This window comes from Dermacentor silvarum, chromosome 4 (assembly GCF_013339745.2).
Source record: "Dermacentor silvarum isolate Dsil-2018 chromosome 4, BIME_Dsil_1.4, whole genome shotgun sequence".
NCBI classification, from domain to species: Eukaryota; Metazoa; Arthropoda; class Arachnida; order Ixodida; family Ixodidae; genus Dermacentor; species Dermacentor silvarum.
Window position 1 is genome coordinate 165,721,079 of NC_051157.2, and position 23,820 is coordinate 165,744,898.

The 23,820-nt window shown below is 47.7% G+C and overlaps 1 protein-coding gene across 6 annotated transcripts in view; it reads right to left on the reverse strand.

The window, feature by feature from the left end:
- Nucleotides 1-236: 236 nt before the first annotated feature.
- The window catches only part of LOC119449022 (uncharacterized), a 71,624-nt gene continuing 48,040 nt past the window's right edge, over nucleotides 237-23,820 (reverse strand). For 2 of the 6 annotated variants that reach the window (XM_049666205.1, XM_049666202.1), the window contains exons 7-9: nucleotides 5,353-5,690; nucleotides 3,914-4,125; nucleotides 644-1,304 (exon numbers count right to left, since the gene is read on the reverse strand). In XM_049666205.1, the coding sequence (XP_049522162.1) occupies nucleotides 1,080-1,304; nucleotides 3,914-4,125; nucleotides 5,353-5,690 (775 nt within the window). In that variant the 3' untranslated portion in view covers nucleotides 644-1,079. Of the gene's footprint in view, nucleotides 1,305-3,913; nucleotides 4,126-5,352; nucleotides 5,691-23,820 lie in introns of all 6 variants that reach the window. The other 4 variants (XM_037712219.2, XM_049666203.1, XM_049666204.1 and 1 more) reach the window with 4 other exon arrangements.

Here is a 23,820-nt window from a genome sequence, read left to right on the forward strand (position 1 = left end):
GAGTTATCGATGACCTGCTTCGCTCCTGCGCGACAAAACACAAATTTACGACGGCTTACCACCCACAAACTAACGGCTTGACTGAGCGCTTCAACCGGACGCTTACTGACATGCTTTCTATGTATGTATCATCTGGCCATCACGACTGGTATGTTGCGTTGCCCTTCGTTACATTCGCTGACAATTCCTCCCGTCATGATACTGCTGGTTTTTCACCCTTTTATCTCCTGTTTGGCCGCGACCCAACGTTACCTTTTGACACTATCATCCCCGATGCCGTCCATTTGCCAACTGAGTACGCTCGTGATGCCATTTCCCGAGCTGATGAGGCACGCCAAATTGCTCGCCATCGCCTTACTACATCGCAAGGCCACCAGAAGCACCGCTACGACTCCCGTCATCGCGCCGTTATCTATACTCCGGGTGCCCTTGTGCTTCTATGGACTCCGACTCGGCGTGTTGGACTCTCAGAAAAATTGCTTTCGCGGTACTCCGGACCCTACCGTGTCTTACGCCGTGTAACAGACGTCACGTATGAGATTGGCCCGCTCGAGTCTTCCTCGCCAACCGTTTCATCACCTACTGACGTTGTTCACGTGTCCCGCCTTAAACCTTACCACTCGCCTGGATCATAGCCAGCACCGTGACGGTGCTTGAGCAGCCGGGGGTCATGTCACGGTATGATTCATCTAGAGGAGCATCGATGAAGAAGACGCTGATGATCTGGCGCGCGCTCTCGGCTATATGGTTGACGCTTGATCGCCTTGTAAATATACTGTAAATACGTTTTCCTGTTGTGTTTGCCTCCCCGTAACAATATGGTTGTTTCACGATACCGTGAGAGCCAGACAGAAAACGTTTTCGAGTGCTTCCATAGTTGCACCAGCAGCTTCTATGGCTATTTGCTTCACGGCCACTTCCATCGAAAACCGGCCTGAGCACAAACCCTCGGTGGTTGCGCTCACTTTTTTGCGGCAACTCTGGTGCACTTCGAAGCTTCTTTTCGGTTTTGGTTCAACAAGTTGCAAATGCAGCACTTTGGCGCAACTGGTGCAGCTTCACTACCCCTGTTAATTGCATTAAAACATTTGCGGAAATGCCCGTACCTTGGCGTGAATGCGCCTGGCAGCGCTCTTGATACGCTTCTCTGCCTCGGTTTGAGTCAGAGACCCCATGCGCTGGACTGCTCCCAGAAGTTGGGGGTGCCATGGTGCAACCCGTTCATAGCCCAGCGCGGCACGAGTCAGCTCTGAGCCGAGGACAAATCCGGCCGCACACTGCACCAGACCCGCGTTGCGCTGTACCTGCAACAGGCAGAAAGTTCACATGTACAAGTTTGGTTCCAGCAGATGTGTTGCAAACAGCACCAATGGATGAGCACGTGGTTTCCTAAAGTGCATCGACCAGAGACAGTGTAAGCACCAGAGGCCATAACAGAAATTGACCCAATGTGAAAAAAAAAAATTATGCGCTTGTGTAGCTCAAATCAAGTGCCAATGCAGCTGCACTAACGTGAGTCCTGGGGAAGTGTGAAGCAGTGATGCATGCGCCTGTGCTGGAGTAGCGCTGGAGGGAGGTGCAATCGAGATCTTGTGGGGTGGTGGCGCCCTCTCTTGCACTGCACTGGTACCAGTCTGGTGTTTCGAAACAGATTTTAACGAGTTTCTGCTAATTAATGCACTTAATGTTTGATTATTCCAGTCTTTCAAATTATCCTGAATCATGTTAGTTTATTTTGAACCGGTTCTGATCAATTCTGCACTTGTTTTGAGCTGAATTTAAAAACTACACAAGCGCAGGATTTGAGCAGAATTGGAGCTACATTAAGCGCTGGATTTGAGCAGAATTTGAGCTGGATTGGAACTGCATTTGAGCTACATTCTGCAACTGCACGTAGTTGCCACAAATCGTCCGACCGCAGCCGAAGCCACGGTTGCACGCTGCAACCCTTTTTGGCTGAGTCATGCTCATGACTATGGCTTCTACCACCATCCTTTAGTGTTTCCTTCACTTATTACTCACGTCTGAATCCATTTCAGTGGTTTTTGAGTGTTAATCTTTTCTCGCTGAGTCATTGTCCTTTTTGCTGAGTGATGCTCAGACTAAGGCTTCTACCACTATCCTTTAGTGTTTCCTTAATCATGTTAGTTCATTATGAACCGATTTTCATCAATTCTGCACTTGTTTTGACCCTGTTTTAAGCACTTGTTTTTAAGCGTGATCACGACAGATCACATGCGACGGACGCCAACGACAGCCCTGGCCCTTAAAGTGCTTCGCACTGACTAACTATCATGAAGTTTACTACAACAATATACCTAGAGGAAAGTTTCGTGTTACCATCGATGCGAGTTTCTTGAAATGCACTGCGACACCATATGAGTACAGTCAACTTCCGTTAATTCGTCCCTGACGGGACTGACGAAAGTGATCGAATTATCTGATCGGTCGAATTAAACAAGATGCAGGTAAGACGTCAAAACATGCCGCTGATTTATTTGGTAGTAGTATTTGCCCAATTCTAACACAACCTCAACTTGAACCTGGTTTCCATGTTTCCAAAGTAGTAAAACTAACATAGAGACAACATTAAAGCTACTAAAGAAAGTAGAAATCTAGTATGCACCTGCTTATTTGGCAATGCGAATAGGCAAGCGGCTAATATGTGTTGCACAATGAAGGCCAGTTTCCTAAAGTCATCTTCGCCACAATCCATCCATGTTATGCGGTAAAGCATACAAACGCTCCAAATCCAGTTTTGGGAAGTCAGCCCACTTGATAAACTTTGCTGGCTTTGAAGACTGTCCAGGGTACTCCCGCATCCAAAGCAAAGAGCTGTGCTTGTTGCGTGACCATGTCACATGCCACACAAGCAATGACCGATCGCGTATTTCAGTGACATATGCTGCAAGCTTGGCTTCCAGCAGTAGAAAGTATGCCGACTTAAGCCAGCAGAAACCTCTCCGCATGCTGTCACAGCTGAAAATATTGCCTTACTACAGCTGCTTCTCCCACACCCCCCATTCTGAAATGTCAAACCAGCTACGCAGTTTTTTTGTTTATTTTCAGCGTAGAGAACAGGCAGCCCTCTTCAACGATGCCATGAACGAGTGCCAAGTGCTTATTGGACGCGGAGCACCCACGACAATTGACGAAGCACGACAATGAAACATGGTCAACAGTCAAGGCAAACGCATCAAACAAAGAGCCAATGGTGTCAGCTCTACCATCAACTATCGATACTTCCTGAATGCATCGCCATTCTGAGTGTCCGTGTTGTCGCAATTGAAACAGCAGCCCTTCTATCGACAATGAAACTCCGATGTATACCGTGTGCAGAGTAAATGTTTTAAAAAATGGAAACATCGATCTGAACACGCGTGCAGAATAGCGAAATGCTACAGGTCGAGCTGTAGAGGAGACGTAACATCGTAACCTAGCCATAGCGTTGCTCATATTTCACCAATATTGGCGGTGCCATGCATTGGTTTCGAAGGCAAGTTGACCTCCTCACTTCGATTTGAAATTTTTAGTATAGGTCCAACGCAACGTATTGTGCAAATACGGTATTGGCTGACCACTTAAGCCACAGCGAAACCATCGTCTGCCTGCTTTTTAGTGGGAACCATGATCACTTGCTGCGTTGAGACTTATTGTGCAAGCTTGACTCACGATGTGGTCAACACCATACTGAGCCACAAAAGATTTTCTTTCATTAGAGAATGCTTCACAATGAAAAACCGAGCAAGGTGGTTTTGTGCACTACCTTTTCTGCTCTTTGAGGTTTTTAGGGAAAGTGAAGAGACAAGTATGTTTACCAATGATTCTGGCTTCGGACCAGTGAACACCAGTACAGCAATTCTACCTGATAGCCCTCTCACAGAAAACTGTGCCAACAACAACGGTCACCAACCAGACTCCTAACTCGTTGCCACGATGACTTGTTTTTCCCACATTCGACGACTTTGAACCATGTCAGCGTGTAGCTCTCCTCCAGCGACTCAGCCAGTGTCTCCACCAGCAGTCCAGCAATCGCACTGGTGGACCAGAACTCCAGGCTGTGCACATTTTGGCTTTCAGAAAGCCAATCACACAGTATCTCCACATCTCCACTTGTGAAGATGCCTGCAAAAGCAGATGCAAGGTTCAGAATGATGACATGCTGAACTCACAATTAAACGCACATACAAAAGTGTGACTCCTCGACTCTCGTGATTTCAGAAACACTGTCATGCTGAAAGGAGGTTTTTAAAGAAAAGTTCCTGCGAACTTGAGGTGTTGGCTTCTCTGCACAACAAGCAATCATACTTTTAAATGTTCAAACGATTGAAAGCACATCATCATCATCATCCTATATATTTGTCCACTGCAGGACGAAGGCCTCTCCCTACGATCTCCAACTGGTCCTGTCTTGCGCTAGCTGATTCCAACTTGGGCCTGCAAATTTCCAAACTTCATCACCCAACCTAGTTTTCTGCCATCCTCAACTGCACTTCCCTTCTCTTGGCATCCATTCTGTAACTCTAATGGTCTAAAATAGCGGTGGATGCAATCCAGGGCAGACTCGGGGGCAGCCTCATCAAAGCATACAGAGTAAAAAGGAGAGGGGGGTGCTGCACTCTCAATACTGACAGTGCTGAAGTGCTAGCATGTTTTGAGCCTAGCAACACTTAAACACTTAGGTACAGCAGCACTCAAGCTCAGGCCATGGTGGTGCTCTGGTTGAAGCAGTACTTGGTACACGTCTGGCTACGATTCGTGCGCCTGTTCAGGGATCGAGCTGTCATCAGAAGTGTCCACAATGATGTTGCTTCATCGGACAGTGAAGACACTCCCACCACACATGCACCCCTTCCAACGCATTCTCATGCAATCAAAAGCTCTTATGCAGTCTGGAGTTTTGTCAGAGCCCATGTTCACATCATTAAAATGGCTCGCATGGCAAAAGCAGTGTCAAACTGCTGCTTGCCAGCAAGTGCAAGTAAGCCGAAATTACACTTGCCAGCAAGTGCAAGTAAGCCAAAATTACACTTGTGCAATTAAAACTGCGTTTTTGTGCCACTAAACCACGTTTCATGGTTATTGGTAAATTTCACGTCTACAAGCTTAGCATGCTTGCTTCAAATCATTGCACATGTTTTGCCTATTTGGGGCTGAAGGGTATAAAATACACTATGTTAAAGAATGCTCAGTAATTTCCTTGGCTTGCCTGTAGCATTTGCTCCCAAAGCCCCTACTAGCCATAGCTTTTAGAAGCAAACTGCTTTCCTCAAAGCTGGCAAAAATGACCAATCCCGATGTGCCCCCCCCCCCCCCTCATATCCGGCCCTCTAGGGATGTGGCACAGCCCACCTTTGATCTTCAGTTTTCGGATGCTGGTGTTCTGGGCAAGGCCGGCAGCAACCATGTGTGAACAGTGAGACAACTTGGGGAGCTTCAGGTCCAGCTCTCGCAGGCACTGCGTCGAGGCCAAGTAGGAGCCCAGCTCTTGCGCTGCCTCGGGTTCCACACACAGCGTGCTGTGCAGGTGCAGCGAGGTGACGTGCTGGCTCGAATCGCTGGCCAGGGCCCAGCACGCGTCGTGAAGGGATTTGTTGTCCACACAGTTGAGCCGAAGCTGTCTGACGGCTGGAGGCGCCTTTCCCGCGCCAATCACCATTGGCGCCAGGTACTGGGCCGACGAAGTGCAGCTGCACAGATGAGGTTTAACGGTATTGCAAAAAATGCATGTGGTGACTGCAACAGGCTATTGCAATATGGGGACATGTCTTGTTATCCACACAAAAATATTTTGCACTTACAGCTGCTCTGTTCCTGCTCAAATATTGCAGCCAAATCGATTTCAGTCGGAATCATTCAGTCCAATATATGGCATTGTTACTCGCTTCATGTAAACAACAAATAGAAAAAAAAAACTATTTGCCTTTGTCTGCACCTCTCGGATGCACGGTTGAGAGATTATTATAAACTAATCTCGAAGGAAATGGTCTGCAGTAATGCAAACGCCAGCAGTGACCATGCTTGTAACATTACAGAAAAAAATGTAACGATTATAACTACTTCGTTTCAAAAGTGTAATTAATTACGATTACAAATTACTGCCCCACAAAAGTAACTGAGCAATTATTAAAAAGTAATAAATTATTTTAGCGTTACTTTCAGTGATCCAGGCATAACTGCAGGACGCCGATTGTGGGAAGGAGGTAACCCATGTAAATGTTTTCATCCCTTTGGACCCTGTAGTACCCGCCGAATTTAGGTTGTCAAACCTGCATTGCCTGTCAGAGCTTGTTTCGTGAGAAATGTAACTGGTTACGTGTAATCGGTTACTGAAAAAAATTGATTTACAGAGAGCATTACTCAGTAAACAAAGTAATCCTTAAATTACAAATTTAGCAAAAGACAATCGACTACAAGAAATTCATTACATTTAATTCACTACACAAAGGTCTGGCAGTGACATAGCAGCAATGTTTTAAACATTACTCACTGCAAAGGTGTGCAAACAAAGGCAAATTCGCAGTTTTTTCTTGACAAACAAGGCAGGTAACAGCGCTAACTGTTATATTAACAATTCGAACCATAAAATGCAACCCCCCTTGCTGCACAATTCAACCAAAAACAGAGCAAGCAACAAGCACGAAATCCTTTTTCTACAATTTTAAGAAACAATGCACGTCCCTGTACGTGTAGTAACACATGGTGTTTTGTGGACACACTTGCAGTAAGCATTTTCAGAAGCACAAAAACAATCTACTCACACTTGCATCCACGTCCGATCGCAGGGCCTCACATGCATTCTCATGAGTTCGTGCACAAAGCCAGTCAAAAAAGGATACAACAGAAGGGACACAGCAGTAGCTTCCAACTGAGGGAAGCTAAGCACATAAAACTATGAGAACGGATCTGACATTTGAATTGTTTAATAAGATGAATGCACTGAGTGGGCCAAGCCTGGCCCGCAAGCCAGCTCAGGGGCTCTATTCTGGACACGCATGGCGGCTGCACGGCCGCCATTATCCGCCATCTTGGCTGTCTCATTGGCTGCCCAGAGGTCACGTGTTTTGAAATTTGTGCCGGGAAACGGAAATATTGCAAAATGCAATTTTGCGTTCTCGTCAGAATGACGAAACGTGACGTGGAGCTGCAAGTTTTATCGACTAATACTTTTTTGTGGCCCTTGGCACCTATATTGCGACTTTAGCGCTTTAAAAAGAAAGTGGACGGTAGCGTGCAGAAGCCCGTGCAGTGCATCTACAATTTCGCGAATATGTGGTGGCGTTCCAAGATAGCCGGCATGTCAGCTTGTTCATTGGCTGAAGGAATATCCCGCGAGGAGCGTCACAGGAAGGGCTGTTTCGTAAACGTCAATTTGACGTTGCGTGACGTTGCGCTGGGCCGCGATTGCGGAGATTTTCCGCCATAATTTGTGGTGCGACGAGCCGCGCGAATTATGGTAATGAGCGGCCATATGCAATGACAGTGGAGAGGCATGCGTATCGCCGCATTTTCCCTGTCATTTGGGGCGATGAAAATCTTTTGTTCACAACGCGTGCTCATAGCATTTGCATCGCTCTCGGGTGGTGTTGACATTTGTGTTTTGAGCCATCATTTTTATTAAAAACATGTTTATTTGAAATAATATTGGTTGCAACTAGCAAACTTCTTGCGACTTTTTGCACTTTTTGCCACTGCGTTTGTATTGTAATCAATATTAATGTCTTTTCGCGTAATCAAAGGCTATGACAATGGCGACTTTTTAATTTATAAAAATAAATGTACGCAAGGCGGCGTCTTGAAGTTTCCTCTCGCGGTGCGAGTAAGCAGCGAAGTGAACAAGAGATGGCAGTGCCGGCGCTTGCGTCGTGCAAGCAGATACCTGTGGCGCGCGCAACGCTATCGATGATATTCGGCCGCTTCTCAGCCAGACGAGTCTGGCTGAGTCACTTGCGGATCACGAGATAGCGATAACGCGGCCTAGAGCGTGCGCTGATCATCACTGGCAGGTCGCGTATGTTGTCTCAAGGTAGAAAGCAAGCGCGTGGGCGCCAATATACGATGACTCATTCAGTTTCACGAGGACATGCATCCTATCTAATGAAGCAGACGACAGCCTGCGCGTATGCAGACGACGGAAGCGAGAAACGATTTTGATGGAATAATCGCACGCTTTGAGCTAGCGGCTTTATTTTTACTGGGGAGGAAAACTGTTTTCCTTTATCAAGAATGCTAGGTTCAATGCCTACAATACAGTTTCTTAGGCGAAACGTCAAATGTGCGTCACGTTACGAAAGCAAAACGGGGCCATCAGCGCCATTTTGTAAGCGTCGCGCCTACGTCATGCCTTGAAGAAAATGGCGGAATGTCCAGAATAGCGGCTCAGTTGTAGTGTTCGGATCAAGTCAAGTCAAGCACATGCAAGTGCGTGTCATTCAAAAACGGGTGCACAGCTCTGTGCATAGAGATGACAATGGCTGCAGAACAGTCACATGGCTGCCATTTTCGTACAAGCTGTCTTACAAAACCATCATTGTCATTCAAGCTCTTCTGTGAAAATGCAGCAAAGCAGCATGAAATGCCTCTTCACCGCATTTTGTGTGTCTCGAGGGATAATCTGCAGTCCAGTGAACGTCTTTGTACAGTAAAACCCCGTTAATTCGAAGCTGTAAAAATAGAAAACAATGTTGAGATAAGTGAAATCATGAAAATATAAGCCCTCTGGCTGCGAACAGACCATAAAGAGCCTTTCCAAAATGCCACCAGCAATATTCTCGGTCACTTTTACGTGCATCGGCACCCATCGGACATGCCGGCATCTGCGAGCAACGACTTTACTAGCACTGTTGGCAGAGTCAGGACGGCTGATCCTAATGCAATTTTTGAGGCCAGTCATCCAAGCATAAGCCTTTCCAGACATCCAAAAAGCTGACACCACTACTTTCTACATCGTAATGAATTTCGGGCAATTTCACTTCGAAAACCTAAACTGAGCTGTGGAGGAGCACAAATGTCACGTCTTTAGCAGACGTCTACAAGTGATGTGGCATTTACAACTCACCATCGCGCAAGCATGAAGCGAGCATCCTTATCAAGCCGCACTTATCAAGCCACACTGTGGGCTCGCATGCTGCCTTCTTTCTGGGAGAACTGAAAATGCAACCGTCAATAAGTTTAGCGAAAATGCAACAGAGAGAGGAGAGGCACACTATGCTCAATCTTCTAGCAATATACAGTAAAAGCTCGATGATACGATCACGGCTAATATGAATTTCCGGATGATACGAATTTTCCTGTGATCCCGGCCAAGCCCCATTACTTTGCAACGTGCTAGAGAATGGTTGTTACGAATCAATTTTCAGCCTGCGTCGGTTGATACGAATAAACGCCGCCCCACCGACGGCCGCGAAAGAGAACAGCGCGCAGTCACGCGCTTTCTCTCCTTATATTTTGGTGAGGAGGCGCGGCGCCGGACAGCGCGGACTCCGCGACTGGGCGTGAAGAGATTGAAGCGGTGGCGCTTTTGGTGCTCTTGTACTTTTCCTCCTTTTCTGCGAGCCGTCAGATGGAGTGGCTGCTGCGCTTCGGGTCGCGTTCTTCGTGTTTGCGCCATTTTGCCTAGTCGCAGCGAGCTATGTCTCGCAAGCGGAAAGCACTCTCCTTTAAAGAGAAATTAGACATTCTTCGAAAGGTCGATGAGGATTTCAAGAGAAAGCGGACGGAGTTGGCTAAAGAGCTAGGCCTCGCAACGTCAACACTGAGCACAATTGTTGCACAGCGAGACTATCATGAAAAACGTGCTTTCGTTCAACGTCAACGCGAAGCAAGCGAATTCGAACACGCTTATTTCGAACATACTGCGCACCGACAATGCTCTCAGCAGCGCGCCAAATCACGCGGCGGCGCCTCCGACCGGCATTGCTCCAACACCGCCATAGAACAAAAACTCAGGAGAGACCCCTCAATGCCGCGCGCGAAGGAACGGGGGAAAAAAACCCCCGCGGCGGAAATTTTCTTCTCTCTCAAATTACAAGGTCGCCGTTTCCGCATCGCGCCGGAACAAGCGTGTACATGCCGACTAAAGTGTTCTAGACAACCGTATTCTAGCACACACTAGTGCCAACGTCTCAGCCACGCGGATAAAATGGCAGTGAACCCTTCTCCTCTATTTTCTAGTCACATGTTGACCTTGCACGCTGCGGCAGCAGCGCAGAGGGAAGCAGCGGCGGCGGCGCAGTCGGGCCAACGAAACTGCCAACGCCCGCTCGCTTCCCGATAACGGCAGAAAACGAAACTTCAGGGGGCGGCTAAAATAAGCTGGCGCCAGCACGGTGGCGGGCGCGCACGGAGATGTGCCACGGAGATGTGCGCACGGAGTCGAAGGTGAGAGAGCTACGAGGGAGTTGAGAGGGAGGGCGAGGGGAGCCACCGAAGCGGCGGATTTGACACGGCGAAATCCGCTTCCCTGCCACCCTCCTCCCTCACCTTCGACGGTCTCCGCGCGCACCCGTGTGCCGCGCCGCCCGCTCGCTCCCTGAAGCTTCGTTTTCTGTCGTTATCGGGAAGCGACCGTTAGCCGACGTGGGCAGTTCGTGGCCCGCGCTTGCTATGCGCTTGCGCGCCGCGATATTTCACGACTCGCACCGTTCGTGCATCGTGCTATGGTGCACGAATACTTCAAAAATCATCATCATCATCATCAGCCTATATTTATGTCCACTGCAGGACGAAGGCCTCTCCCTGCGATCTCCAATTACCCCTGTCTTGCGCTAGCGTATTCCAACTTGCGCCTGCGAATTTCCTAACCTCATCATCCCACCTGACTTTCTGCCGTCCTCGACTGCGCTTCCCTTCTCTTGGTATCCATTCTGTAACCCTAATGGTCCACCGGTTATCCATCCTACGCATTACATGGCCTGCCCAGCTCCATTTCTTCCGCTTAATGTCAACTAGAATATCGTCTACCCCCGTTTGTTCTCTGATCCACACCGCTCTCTTCCTGTCTCTTAACGTTACTCCTAAGATTTTTCGTTCCATTGCTCTTTGTGCGGTCCTTAACTTGTTCTCGAGCTTCTTTGTTAACCTCCAAGTTTCTGCCCCGTATGTTAGCACCGGTAGAATGCAATGATTGTACACTTTTCTTTTCAACGACAGTGGTAAGCTCCCAGTCAGGATTTGGCAATGCCTGCCGTATGCACTCCAACCTAATTTTATTCTTCTGTAAATTTCTTTCTCATGATCAGGGTCCCCTGTGAGTAATTGACCTAGATAAACATATTCCTTTACAGATTCTAGAGGCTGACTGGCGATCCTGAATTATTGTTCGCTTGCCAGGCTATTGAACATTATCTTTGTCTTCTGCATATTCATCTTCAACCCAATTCTTGCACTTTCTCGATGAAGGTCCTCAATCATTTGTTGTAATTCCTCTCCATTGTTGCTCAATAGGACAATGTCATCTGCAAACCGAAGGTTGCTGAGATATTCGCCATCGATCCTCACTCCTAATTCTTCCCAGTCTAAGAGCTTGAATACTTCTTCTAAGCATGCAGTGAATAGCATTGGAGAGATTGTGTCTCCTTGCCTGAGCCCTTTCTTGATAGGTATCTTTCTACCTTTCTTGTGGAGAACCAAGGTAGCTGTGGAATCCTTGTAGATATTTGCCAAGATATTCACGTATGCCTCCTCCACTCCTTGATTACGCAATGCCTCTATGACTGCTGATATCTCTACTGAATTGAATGCCTTTTCATAATCTATGAAAGCCATATAGAGAGGTTGATTGTACTCCGCAGATTTCTCGATTACCTGATTGATGGCATGGATATGGTCCATCGTAGAAATACTTCAAAAATACGTCCTTTTAACTCGAACAAATTTTCGGGCCCCTTCAAGATCGAATTATCGAGATTCGACAGTAGTTTTAATTGTGTTTCGATGATACGAATTTCGGCTAATACAAATATTTTTCGTGACCCCGTGAGATTCGTATCATCGAGCTTTTACTGTAAATGTATGTGGATGAATTACTGCCTTTTCCTTAACACTTTCCTTCTCACGGGAAAAGCAGCAGTTCTTGGGTAGTCTAGTAAATACCTTTTTCTTCCTATCACAGAGCATGCTTGATACTAAAGTGTATAGTATCAAATTAAATAGGAAATTTTCTTTCCGATGATACTATTCTCAAGCAGCATGTTTTAGAAAGAATCTGAAAAAATGTCTCTGAACAAAACATTTGTACAAAAAAAGAAAAAGCTCATCAAAAATGTTATTTTTAATTCACACAGAAAAACATAAAAAAATGTTCTGGATATACATTTTAAACACAAAGCACCCGTACAATAAACATGTGCAATATTCCAGCAAATGTTATCTTTTTATGTAAAAATTTCATGAGATGCAAGAGAAACCGCTAATCCTAGCGAGTAGCCCTAGCGCGATGCCAAGGTCGACTCCCAGCCACATTTCCGCGCAAAGCTCCACTCACTGCATGGCCACCGGCAAATGATCTCGACCAAAGGTTGTTAACACCCTGCAGATAAGAACTGTAGCCTTTAGAGCATGCAGGATAGCTTCATATTGGCGCACGGCAACGTTGAAGCAGTTCGGCAAAGAAAGCGAGACTCCGTTTAGAAATCTTACAAACTGAAGTCATCTTCCACGTCATTGCTGCTTCCAAAGCCCAAAATCTCCCATGCAGATGCATTATAACCAGTAGAAGTGCTGTGTTTCCATGCATGAGTGGCGTGCAACCCCCTACGCCATGTTGGAAATTACGAGCGCTCGTCGCGCCAACTACGCCCCTTTTCACGAGGCGCTTTAAAAATCCACGCGCGGCAGAAAAGCAAACCAACCGAAAACCAAAAGTGACTAAATCGTTCCTAAATAATCCAATAAAAGGCACAAGTAGCTGTCCGAGAGCACTTGAAAAGTGGCAAAATACAAATTTTCAATCATTGATAGCGAGCTATTGTTGGGAGTAGACGCAGATTGGAAAGTGTAAAAAAGGAGACTATTCATGTACCTGAAAATTGGAGACAGTGGACACGTGGTACAGTATAGACCACTTCTAACGTAACCGTTTATGGGGCAGAACTGGCTACAATGCGGCCTTTTCAGACTCCCGTTCGCCCTGCCATAGAACTTCATGTATACGCATACCACTTACAGTGCGGTTATGCGAGACGAAATATCGGTTATAATGCGGCTTGCGCGGGAAAATCGCGGCGACAAGCATGGTAACGAGCCCGCTTCTCAACGAGGTGCGCTCGCCGATGGGAGAGGACAGCAATGAGGGCGATGCAGAGGAGGAGCACGAGACGTGGAGCAAACAAACTAATGACAAAAAAAAAGTGGCGGCAGCGTGATGCAGGCGCCCAGTGGTTGCCTAGGCGACGAAGAAGCCTTTTGCTCGGCTGCTTATCAGCAGTGCGCCTTGCCACAAAACGCGGCTTCAGTTACTGTGCATCCGTTGCAATAAATTTTAAGAAAATGAAATTAAGGGGTTTACGTGCCAAAACCGCTATCTGATTATGAGGCACGCCGTAGTGGGGGACTGCGGAAATTTGCACCACCTGGGGCTCTTTAACGTGCACCTAAATACAAGTACACAGGTGTTTTTGCAGTTTGCCCCCATCGAAATGCGGCTGCCATGGCTGGGATTCGATCCCGCGACCTCGTGCTCAGCAGCCCAACACCATAGCCACTGAGCAACCACGGCGGGTCACACCCGTCCCAATGCACTTTGCGAAGTGCAGATATCGCGTTTGCGACGCTCTCAGTTTAAGCAGTGTTCTCCAAATTTAGTTTGGAGCTACAGTAAAACCCTGTTAGTTCGGATTTCACGGGACCGGAGAGAATGTCTGAATTGATGGAATGTCGAATTTTACGAGGTTTAGACAATAATAACTAAAAAAAATGCCTAAAACGTCAACATACCTTTACTTCATGAAATAACTGGTTATTGTTGCTCGTTACGCGTGAGAAATTTCCGTGTGAAGGACCGTTTTTCGGAGTTCTTGCAGGTGGTGCAGTCCGCGCAGACTGTCGGGAGAAATGACACAGATGTCCTCCAAAACTTTAAGCGTGTCATCGGCCTCTTTAGCAGTGCGGCGCAGCATTTGACACGCATCCACGACGGGCGCATTTTCACTATCATAGTCGGGGTCTTTGTCGCCGAGTACATCAAGCAGTTCGTCGTCGTTGAGGCAACCAGCAACGTCACTGTTGATGTGGATGTATTCGTCCAGCGGGACGTCCGGAGGCAGGAGTCTGTTGAAGCGACTGTCACCTTCCTCGGCATTTTCGTTAACATTCGCATCTTCGGCTTCCAAGGAATCAGCATTACGGACAAAGCTACTGTGTCGGAAGCAGTTCACAATTGCTGCAGGCAGTGTGTTGCTCCACACATGCGCCACCCTGTGCACTACAGTGAGCACAGTTCAGTCGTATTTTTTCCTTGCCTCCATACAGAGGCTGTAGGGAAGCCGTTGTGTTAGGAGGCAAAAAAGCAGCTCTATGTTTGTCAGCCCCGACACAGTATTGTGCGCATTGCAGTTATCTAAAACAATTACAGTATAGACCACTTATAACGTAACTGCTTATAGTGCAGGACCGGATATAGTGCGGTCTTTTCAGACTCCCATTAATTTTCCCATAGCACTCCATCTATACACATGTCGCTTATAGTGCAGTTGCGGGAAACGAAATACCGGTTACAGTACGGCTGCCTGGGAGTACGGAAGTCAGCGGAGACAGCGAACGCTCCCCTCAAACGGGCGCCCCAAGGAGTGCTCGAGGAAGAAAGAGAGACGAAGTGGAGGAGAAGGGCACGTGTTGCAAACGAACAGCCAGTAAGGCTGAAACCAGAATTTTGAGTGCGAGCCGTTAAATATCACGGCGCGCATAACGAGCGAGGGCCACGAAACTGCCAACGCCGGCAAACGCTCGCTTCACGATAACGGTAGTAAACGAAACTTCAGGGAGCGGGCGACGCCGGCACAGCACGGCAAAGGGTGCACGCGGAGACCGTGGAATGTGAGGGAGGAGGGCGGCAGGGAAGCAGATTTCGTCTCGGCAACTCCGCCGCTTCAGTGGCTCCCCTCGCCCTGCCTCGTCGCTCTCTCACTTTCGACTGTCACCGTCCAGGCGCCGCTGCTCCAGCCCACCCAGCGCCAGCTCCCCGAAGTTTTGTTTTCTGCCGTTATCGGGAAGCGGGCGTTTGCCGGCGTGGGCACTTTCGTTGGCCGGCCTGGGACAGCGCCGCTGCTTCCCTCTGCACCGTAGCCGCAGCGTGCAAGGTCAACACGTGACTAGAAAGTAGAGAGGGTTCACTGCCATTTTCTACGCGTGGCTGAGACGTCGGCTTGTACACGCATGTTCCAGCACAACGCAGAATCAGCGACCTTGCCATTTGAGAGAGGGTGAAATTTCCGCCGCATTTTTCTTTCTTTTTTTTTTATTTTGTACGCGCGCGACATTGAGTGGTCTCTCCTAAGCTTTCACTCTATGGTGGTGCCGGAGCAATGCCGGTTGGAGGCGACGCCGCATGATTTGGTTCGAATTAACGAGATTCGACTGTAAATTGAATGCAAACGTTCTAGCTGCAATCCTCGACTGTCGCATATGCGTGGCGGCTCGGTGCACATTTTTTGCATATGTGCAGGCCTTGAAAATTGTTGCTTTGGCTATAGTGCGGTACCGCTTATAGTGCGGATATTCGCGACTCCGGTGACTTACGTTATAAGCGGTCTACACTGTAGTGCTTTGCGCACTTTTTGCAGCAAAACGGCGATCCAGTTCGCACAGCCAGGCCTAAAATATCTCAGACTTCATCCACGCCTTTCGATTGGAGCGATAGTCTACCGGAAGCTTCTTGATGCTTTTGAAGCGTCTCGGCATTTCTGCTTTGCTCATTATCAACAGCGGTAGCCGCTCTGCACCAGTCATGTTGCAGCAAGCAAAACAGACTTTGCTTCGTTTACCGCCAACGCAAGGGTCCCCCTTAAATGTGATAGTTTTATTCGGCAAGGCTTTGTAGAAGAGGGCCATCTTATCTGCATTAAAAAATGTCGCAAGAATCATAATGGGCTAGGTGCGCGCGTAATCCGGCCCTCCAATCTTCGACAATGCCTTCACTCACAGCCCCCCTTCTTGCCACACACGCTTCGGAAGAGCAGACCGTGTCTTTCCTTGAATCAGTCGATCCAGCCTTCCGATGCCTTAACGTCTTCGATGCTGAGCTTCATCGCGTACTTCTCCGCCTACGCACAGATAAGGGGGTCACAAGGCAGCTGTGCGTCACGAGCAAATCGGCAATCCATGGTAACAACGCTTCTTCCAAGTATCGGGTGCACTGCCATTCTCAGCCTTTTCCTGCTGTCAGCGAACTTGTCACTGTCGTACGCCTGCAGAATCTGCCCTTAATTCTTCACGTACGTGCTGAGCGTGCTTCTTATCACGTTGAATTTATTCATTATGACCAGCCGAGGCACCCCTGCCTTCAGGCTTTCAATATTTCTTCCTTCGCTGCCTAATCCTTCGTCTGCTTCGGTGGGGCACGAGAACACATGGTCGCACGGCGAGGCAACGAAGCGACGGGTACACACACGATGTCAAGAAAACACGAAGTATAAACGGAAAAAAAAAGTGCAGACAAAATTTTAAAAAAAGGTACACGCACCTGACGTAAAGCGATAAACACGATAAAAATGACAACGAAAAAAACTGCACAACTCCGCAACCACACAAACTGCACAAGCAAAAGACAACGTTGGAAATGGCGGACAGCAATACAAAGGAGGGAAAAAAATGTATGTATAAATTAGGGTGCCTAACATAGACTGTGAACTACCGTGCCGATAACCATAGTGATGGAGAGGTAGTACCGAACGCCAAAAGAGATCTCAGAGGCAGAAGTTCTTCCTAGCCGCCATGTTTTTATGACATGCACCACAGGTTTGTCTATTATAGTAATAAAACAAACATGGCGGCTTTGACGTATTTCCTGCCTTTCGGCACTTGCAGCACATGCAAGCATGGCCTTTGAGATCGGCGCACGCTACTCGGAGACGCCATCGCTGGCAGTGCGATTTCAACATCCCCTAGTGCCACCCGATCTTATATGCCTCACGTGCATCTGAGCTCCGCGAACTGTCCGAATTAACCAAAGTACGACCAAATACTTCTGAATTAACGGGAGTTTCATGCCATAGGGTTATGTAAATGTTTTACGGGACCAGACGGTGCATGCGAATTAACAAGGTTTTACTTTACTAGGCTTTATGTGCACTTGTGAGCTTCCGCCGTTCGTACCAGTGTACACACATACAAACTTGGTAAGCATTTGCAGTAGTTGCCGCGGCTGATTGCCTGAGGAACCAAACACTGCTTCGGACACGCTGCTGTCAGTTCAGCCCATGCACGTGATCGCATGCGTAGTCTCTATGTAATCGTCTACGAGTATGAACATATCAACGGCAAGCTTCCCGCGACGGCATGCCGCCCGACATCCCCGTCGGCTAGGCCTAACCAGCGCGCCTCGTCGGCGAACGAAGTTGTGGTTTGGTGTTAAGTCAACGAAATGTGTTGCAATGGCTGTACGGCACATGGAAAGTGAAGAAACCACCTTGATAACCAAAGTGAGGGCACAGGCAACACTCGAATGGCGGCAGCTTGGTCTGCAGTCGCCATCTTTTCGACACCGTGCATACGCCGTTCAGTCCGAGAAATCGGATGAGGCACTGTACTGCACCTGAAATTTCGGTTGCCGTCTTTTTTAATTTTTAATGATTATTATTTTGTCTGTTTCACGCGAAGACCATGGGTACACGGGCATTAACCTTTCAACGTTCGTAAATTGAAACGGATGCAAAGCTGCCGGTCCACACGCTTTGATTCTCGGATATGTGCGGCTGCTTGGTCTGCATATTTTGCATATGTGCAGGCCTTGAAAATCTTTGTTTTGGTTATAGTGTGGTACCACTTATAGTGCGGATAATCACGACTCTGGCGACTTAGGTTATAAGCAGTCTACACTGCACAAACTACTCAAAAAAAAAAAAGAACTACTCAAGAGTAAATCAGTCAGCCCAATGCAGTAGTTGAAGGTCATACAGGGGTGGGACTGGCCAAAGTCATTTCGGAGCAATTTTCGGAGCAAGTAAAACTGCGTTTTGGAGCAGCCTGGAGCAGACCAAATTTCATTTTGGAGCAATTTTGAGCAGATGAAATTTCATTTTGAAGCAATTTGGACCAGGCAAACCTGAATTTTGGCACAATACTGGAATATGGCAGCGCACTTCAAAACCACAACGAAACACAGAATAAACCAACACGAACCGCATAGTAGACACGCACTTTGTAACTATATAGTGTACTAGAATATGGAAGAGTGAGTCGAGCGGTGGCACAGCGCATGCTTTTCTGTAAAGCCGAAAGCATCAGTGGGACTACGATTGAACTATATATTCCTGCGCCGACGCTAATGATGATAGCGTGAAATGTTTCCAAATTATGCGGTCCAATCACCGCAGTAAATTAATTCCAGTCATTTCGTTCCAGTCATGCACTGTTCGTGGAAAAACGCTATATTTGAATGTATTTATTCGGCAACTGTATTCACGTGCCTTTAGTGGGTGGTCAGTGTGGGCGGAAATGTAGCTGGGCTCCTATATGTATTTCTCTTTTGGAATGCCAGTGTTATTGTTTAGAACATATGCACCAATTTGCATATTTCGTGACTGGGTGCAAGGGGAACTGACGATTACGGTTCATTCTCACGTGCAAAAGGAAGGAAAGCGGTGAGGCGGCGCGAGAGGGAGGAGCAGCGGCTTCTACTCCGCCAGAAACTGCGTACATTGCGCTGTCGCGCCCCGTATCTTGAAAGCGATCTGCAGACGGCTCATACCTGTGTGTGCTGTGTTCTCGATGCTCAGCTTGTGTTGAAGCCATAGACAGCTCCAAGTCACGGCTCACTGCTGCTGTCGCGCGTGCTCACGCCAGAGTTTTGACAGCGAGCGTCCGTGGACATCGAGTGTGATGTCTTCATATTTGCTTGAGCGCGCTGACACCATGCTTGTTAATTCAGCTAGTAAATGAATGTTTCCAAGTTTATAGGGCCTATACATCATCATCATCATCATCATCCTATATTTTATGTCCACTGCAGGACGAAGGCCTCTCCCTGCGATCTCCAATTACCCCTGTCTTGCGCTAGCGTATTCCAACTTGCACCTGCAAATCTCCTAACTTCATCATCCCATCTGGTTTTCTGCCGACCTCGACTGCGCTTCCCTTCTCTTGGTATCCATTCTGTAACCCTAATGGTCCATCGGTTGTCCATCCTACGCATTACATGGCCTGCCCAGCTCTATTTCTTCCGCTTAATGTCAACTACAATATCGGCTAACCCCGTTTGTTCTCTGATCCACACCGCTCTCTTCCTGTCTCTTAACGTTACCTTTTAAGATTTTTCGTTCCATCACTCTTTGTGCGGTCCTTAACTTGTTCTCGAGCTTCTTTGTTAACCTCCAAGTTTCTGCCCCATATGTTATCACAGGTAGAATGCAATGATTGTATACTTTTCTTTCCAATGACAGTGGTAAGCTCCCAGTCAGGATTTGGCAATGCCTGCCATATGCACTCCAACCCAATTTTAATCTTCTGTTAATTTCTTTCTCATGATCAGGGTCCCCTGTGAGTAATTGACCTAGATAAACGTACTCCTTTACAGAATCTAGGGGTTGACTGGCGATCCTGAATTCTTGTTACCTTGCCAGGCTATTAATAGAACATTATCTTTGTCTTCTGCATATTCATCTTCAACCTGATTCTTACACTTTCTAGATTAAGGAGCCTATACAACTACTATCCTTACTTCGAAAAGCTGTCTACTAATTTGCTATCTCAATCGATGCTTTGCCTTTTGGCGAAACTACGACTTTTTATTGCAAACTTGCCATTAGTGCTTCGTGATAGATCAAAATGGTTGAGGCCTTGCCCATATGGGCACAAACACAGACTAGAAATAGTTTTAGGCTACACCGGTCCTGGGGACAAAAACGCCCGCCCACTGCAGCCTGCGCCGCCCTAATATCTAGTTTGCTTGCAGCACCCACAGCCGACTTTTCTCTGTTTTGTGCCTGAGCTAGGGAGCGCCGCGCCGCTGGGCCTACTCTACCATATTCTATACTTGCAGACAACTTTCTGTGCAATGAAGGGAAAGCTACGGGCGCGTAGATGCTGCACATGTGTTACCGCACCAAGAAGTCCGGCAGCGTTTGACAGTGCTTTTGGTTGCTCAGAACAGACTCTGAATCAATGCAGCTTCCACGTGCGACGGCTTCGCGTTTTCCCAGACGCAGAAGGGAAAAGCTGCAAAATAAGTAAATTTTTGCACTCAGTGGTGTGCTCTGTCTTATTTAACTGTTGCTAATAAAGTGTTTATGTTTTCTCTTCCCAAGCCTAAACTAACGTGGAATAAAACGCGGGACTCTTTTCAGAAGTGCTCTCACTTTTGCACGCTTAACCTCCGTAGCTTTCCCTCATTGCCACAGAAAGTTGTCCGCGAGTTAGTACACTCTAAATAAAGCTGCCCTGGCCATTCCGACAGCAGCGACAACAGCCGTAAGTTACCGCGCGCACTTGCCAGGAGCGCCAAAAAGGCGTTTTATGAGCGCGAAAATTATAAAACTGTACAGGAGGCGCCATCGCACGGTGTGCAGAATGTGAACCGCTACACTTTTTTTCAGAGAACGAATCTGCTCGCTGTTCGCGGCCACTGCCGGAGCACACATGCCGAAGCCGTTCTGGCATAGCAAGGTGCAATTTCAGTCAATTTTCTGTGTTTGGCGCAGTCTGGCGCAGGAATTTGCGTATGTATCAAAATGGCGCAACTGGCGCAGGAGTCCCACCCCTGGTCCTACAGTGACAAGGCCACTAAAAGCTGCCAGGTGGGCCCATCAAATCGTTCATTTCTCATGGAAACGCAGGAGAACCCGCTTTCCCCTCTTGTCCCATTAAGTGTTGAAAGGACTCGGCTTTTGGCAGCAGTCATAGTGTGTTCGAGCGCATCAGTGCTGCCAGGTACAAGACTGCCACATCATGTTTCGGTGAGGTGAACAATCTCCTCCTTGATGCCTGGAGGTGCACTACCCTTGGTATAAGTTTTGAACTTGTCGCATTAAGGTGGTAGGCCACCAAAAAAAAAAAAAAATTGTTACATTGGAAGCCAGCACTTAAGTAACTTATTTACTGAATCAGCATGTCTTATTTAACTTATTCAACTATATAATAAAGTGCGGAGAATGGATTTTATTTTCTGGCCGGTAATTTTTATCATAAAAATGTTGTAAAAGTGCTCATAAGCAATGACAACTAGGGGTGTGCGAATACCGAATAGTAAGTCTTGAATCGAATACCGAATCGAATATCGAATAGCAAAATTATTTAATAGAGGCTCGAATATTTACAAATTCTCATGCAAAAAAGCAGCTGTTGTACGTGATCTGGGGTCAACTTCTCCCTCCGGGCCGTAACAATGTTGCCTGCTGTCGAAAACAACTTTTCACTTGGTACACTTGTTGCTGGAATGCCCATGTACTTCATGGCCATCTTGCACAATCCTGGGAAGTGTTGCTTGCCTGTCTCTTTCCAGAATGCTAGAGGATCTTGGTCCTTACTGTAAGTGGGCTCTCGAAGGTACCGCTGAAACTCCTCGATGTTGGCTGTTTTGAAGGAGTGTCTTCTTTTTGATGACGCTGTCAGCTCCTCAATGCTGTCCCAGATACTGCTGACGCGCTCCTTGTGAGCTGTAGATGTTGACGCTTCAGTATAGTCACTTGATGCTTCTCCTGGAGAGCTCTGCAACTCAGTTCTTGCAAGCTCCACGAGCCTTGTTTCCTCGAATGTTGGAGCACAAAGAGGTTCTTAAACCTTGGGTCACAGGCGGTTGCCAACACATACTCCTTTTGCTCGTCCTGCCCTGGAAACCTTGTCCTCATGCTTTTCAGCAAGTTTCTTGCAAACTCTGAGGTGTCATCATCGGCTGCAATGCAGTCTTTCAGGACCATTTGTGTCCCATAGAGAAACGGTACTACTGACGACAAAGTTGCATATTTCTGGCCACTAAGATCTTTAGTCGCCGATGCGATTGGTTCAAGAGCTTTGACGAGCCCAGCCACTGCTTTCCACTCCTGGGGTGTCAGGTTGGGCACAGTTCTCAGAGGTGGCAAGCTCTAAACAGACGGCTTCTTTCAGCTGCACAAGACGTGAGAGCATGTCATGCTCGCTGTTCCATCTTGTTTCCACGTCTTGAATAAGTTCCAAAACTGAGAGCTCCATCCGTCGCTGGCAATCCTGCAGTCTTACCGCAGCTTGGGCACTGTGTTTGTAATGACCGACAATTGCGCGACACTTCTTGAGAATGGAAGGAACTCCTGCTGTTTATTCCTTGGCATCTTTTATAGCTAGTTGCAGTGTATGACCCATACACTGCATTGGGACGCAAGAAATGCCCCTAAGGGCCGCACGGAAGTTTCGTGCATTGTCCGTCACCACATAGACTGACACTTCCTGCAGTGGCAGCTCCCAGTTATCCATCATTGCTTGCAGGTGCTCCATGATGTTGCAAGCAGTGTGACTCTCGGTCACACTCCGGTTGTCCAATGCAAAGCTTCTCATCTCGAAGTTGGAGGTTAAGTAGTGGCAGGTAAGACTGATGTAACTTTGGTTAGACCTCGACGTCCACATGTCACTTGTAAACGAGATCGACTCTATGCCTTCCTGGAAGTCCGCATGCATTCTCTCCTTGACAGCCGTAACTGTGTCTCTGTACAACGCCGGGATGATTGTCCTCGAAAACGTCGTGCGACTGGGTATCTTGTACAACGGCTCCATGTGGTTCATAAGCTCTTTGAAACCTCGATTTTCGACACAGATGTAAGGCTGAAGGTTGAGCGCCAGCATTCGGGAAATCCTGGTGGTTATCGCCGTTCTCTCGCGCTGCGATAGGTCCTTGCCTGACTTCAGTGCACTTCTGATGAGCGGCTGTGCGCCTTCTGGTCTTCCTTGCTTCCCGCTGTCTCTCAAAAACACACTGTGCAAAGAAAGATGCTTGTTCTTGAGATGGTTCGCAGGTGGCGTCGTTGTACTCGATGGCGTTCGAAGTTTCATATCACAGCTTTTGCACGTAGCCTCTTGGGCCGAGTTCTTTACGAAATGTTTCCCAATGGCACTTTTCGTTCGTTCAGTCATGTCGCCCCTGATGTCGGACTACGTTTTCCGACAGATAACGCAGATAAAATTCGGGAACAGAACACGTCGGCTTTCGATAGTGAGAGACTTCGTGGTTTCGGATTGCCCGGCGAAACGACGCCAATGGCTAACGACGCGGAGCGCGTGGGGTGACGGCGGGAGGGGAAGACACTGGCGCCACCTCTATCCGGCTTGCAAAAGTAGGAGAGAAATTGGTTGGCTCTGCGGCCTAGAGGTGGCGCGAGCGCCGCCCGCGTCGGCCACGCAGCGACGGGACGCAGCCAAGGCAGCATGCCATGGTGCGCAGTATCGCAGTTCGCTAGGGCGGTTTCCTTTTGTGCTCACGAATTGCAGTCTCCGATTCCTCTCAAGTGTATACAGTCGCCGACCGATTTTCCGGACATCGCGGGGACCGAAATATAGTGTGAAAAGTCGGAGTCCGAAAGCTTCGTCACCCTTAAAAGGAAAATTTATTAGGCTTAGAGTGGTATAAAAAAATGTTTAATAATGCCCTGCCTTATACTACGCTTGGAGGCGATCAGATTTGCTTGGATTTGCGCAAGACTGACG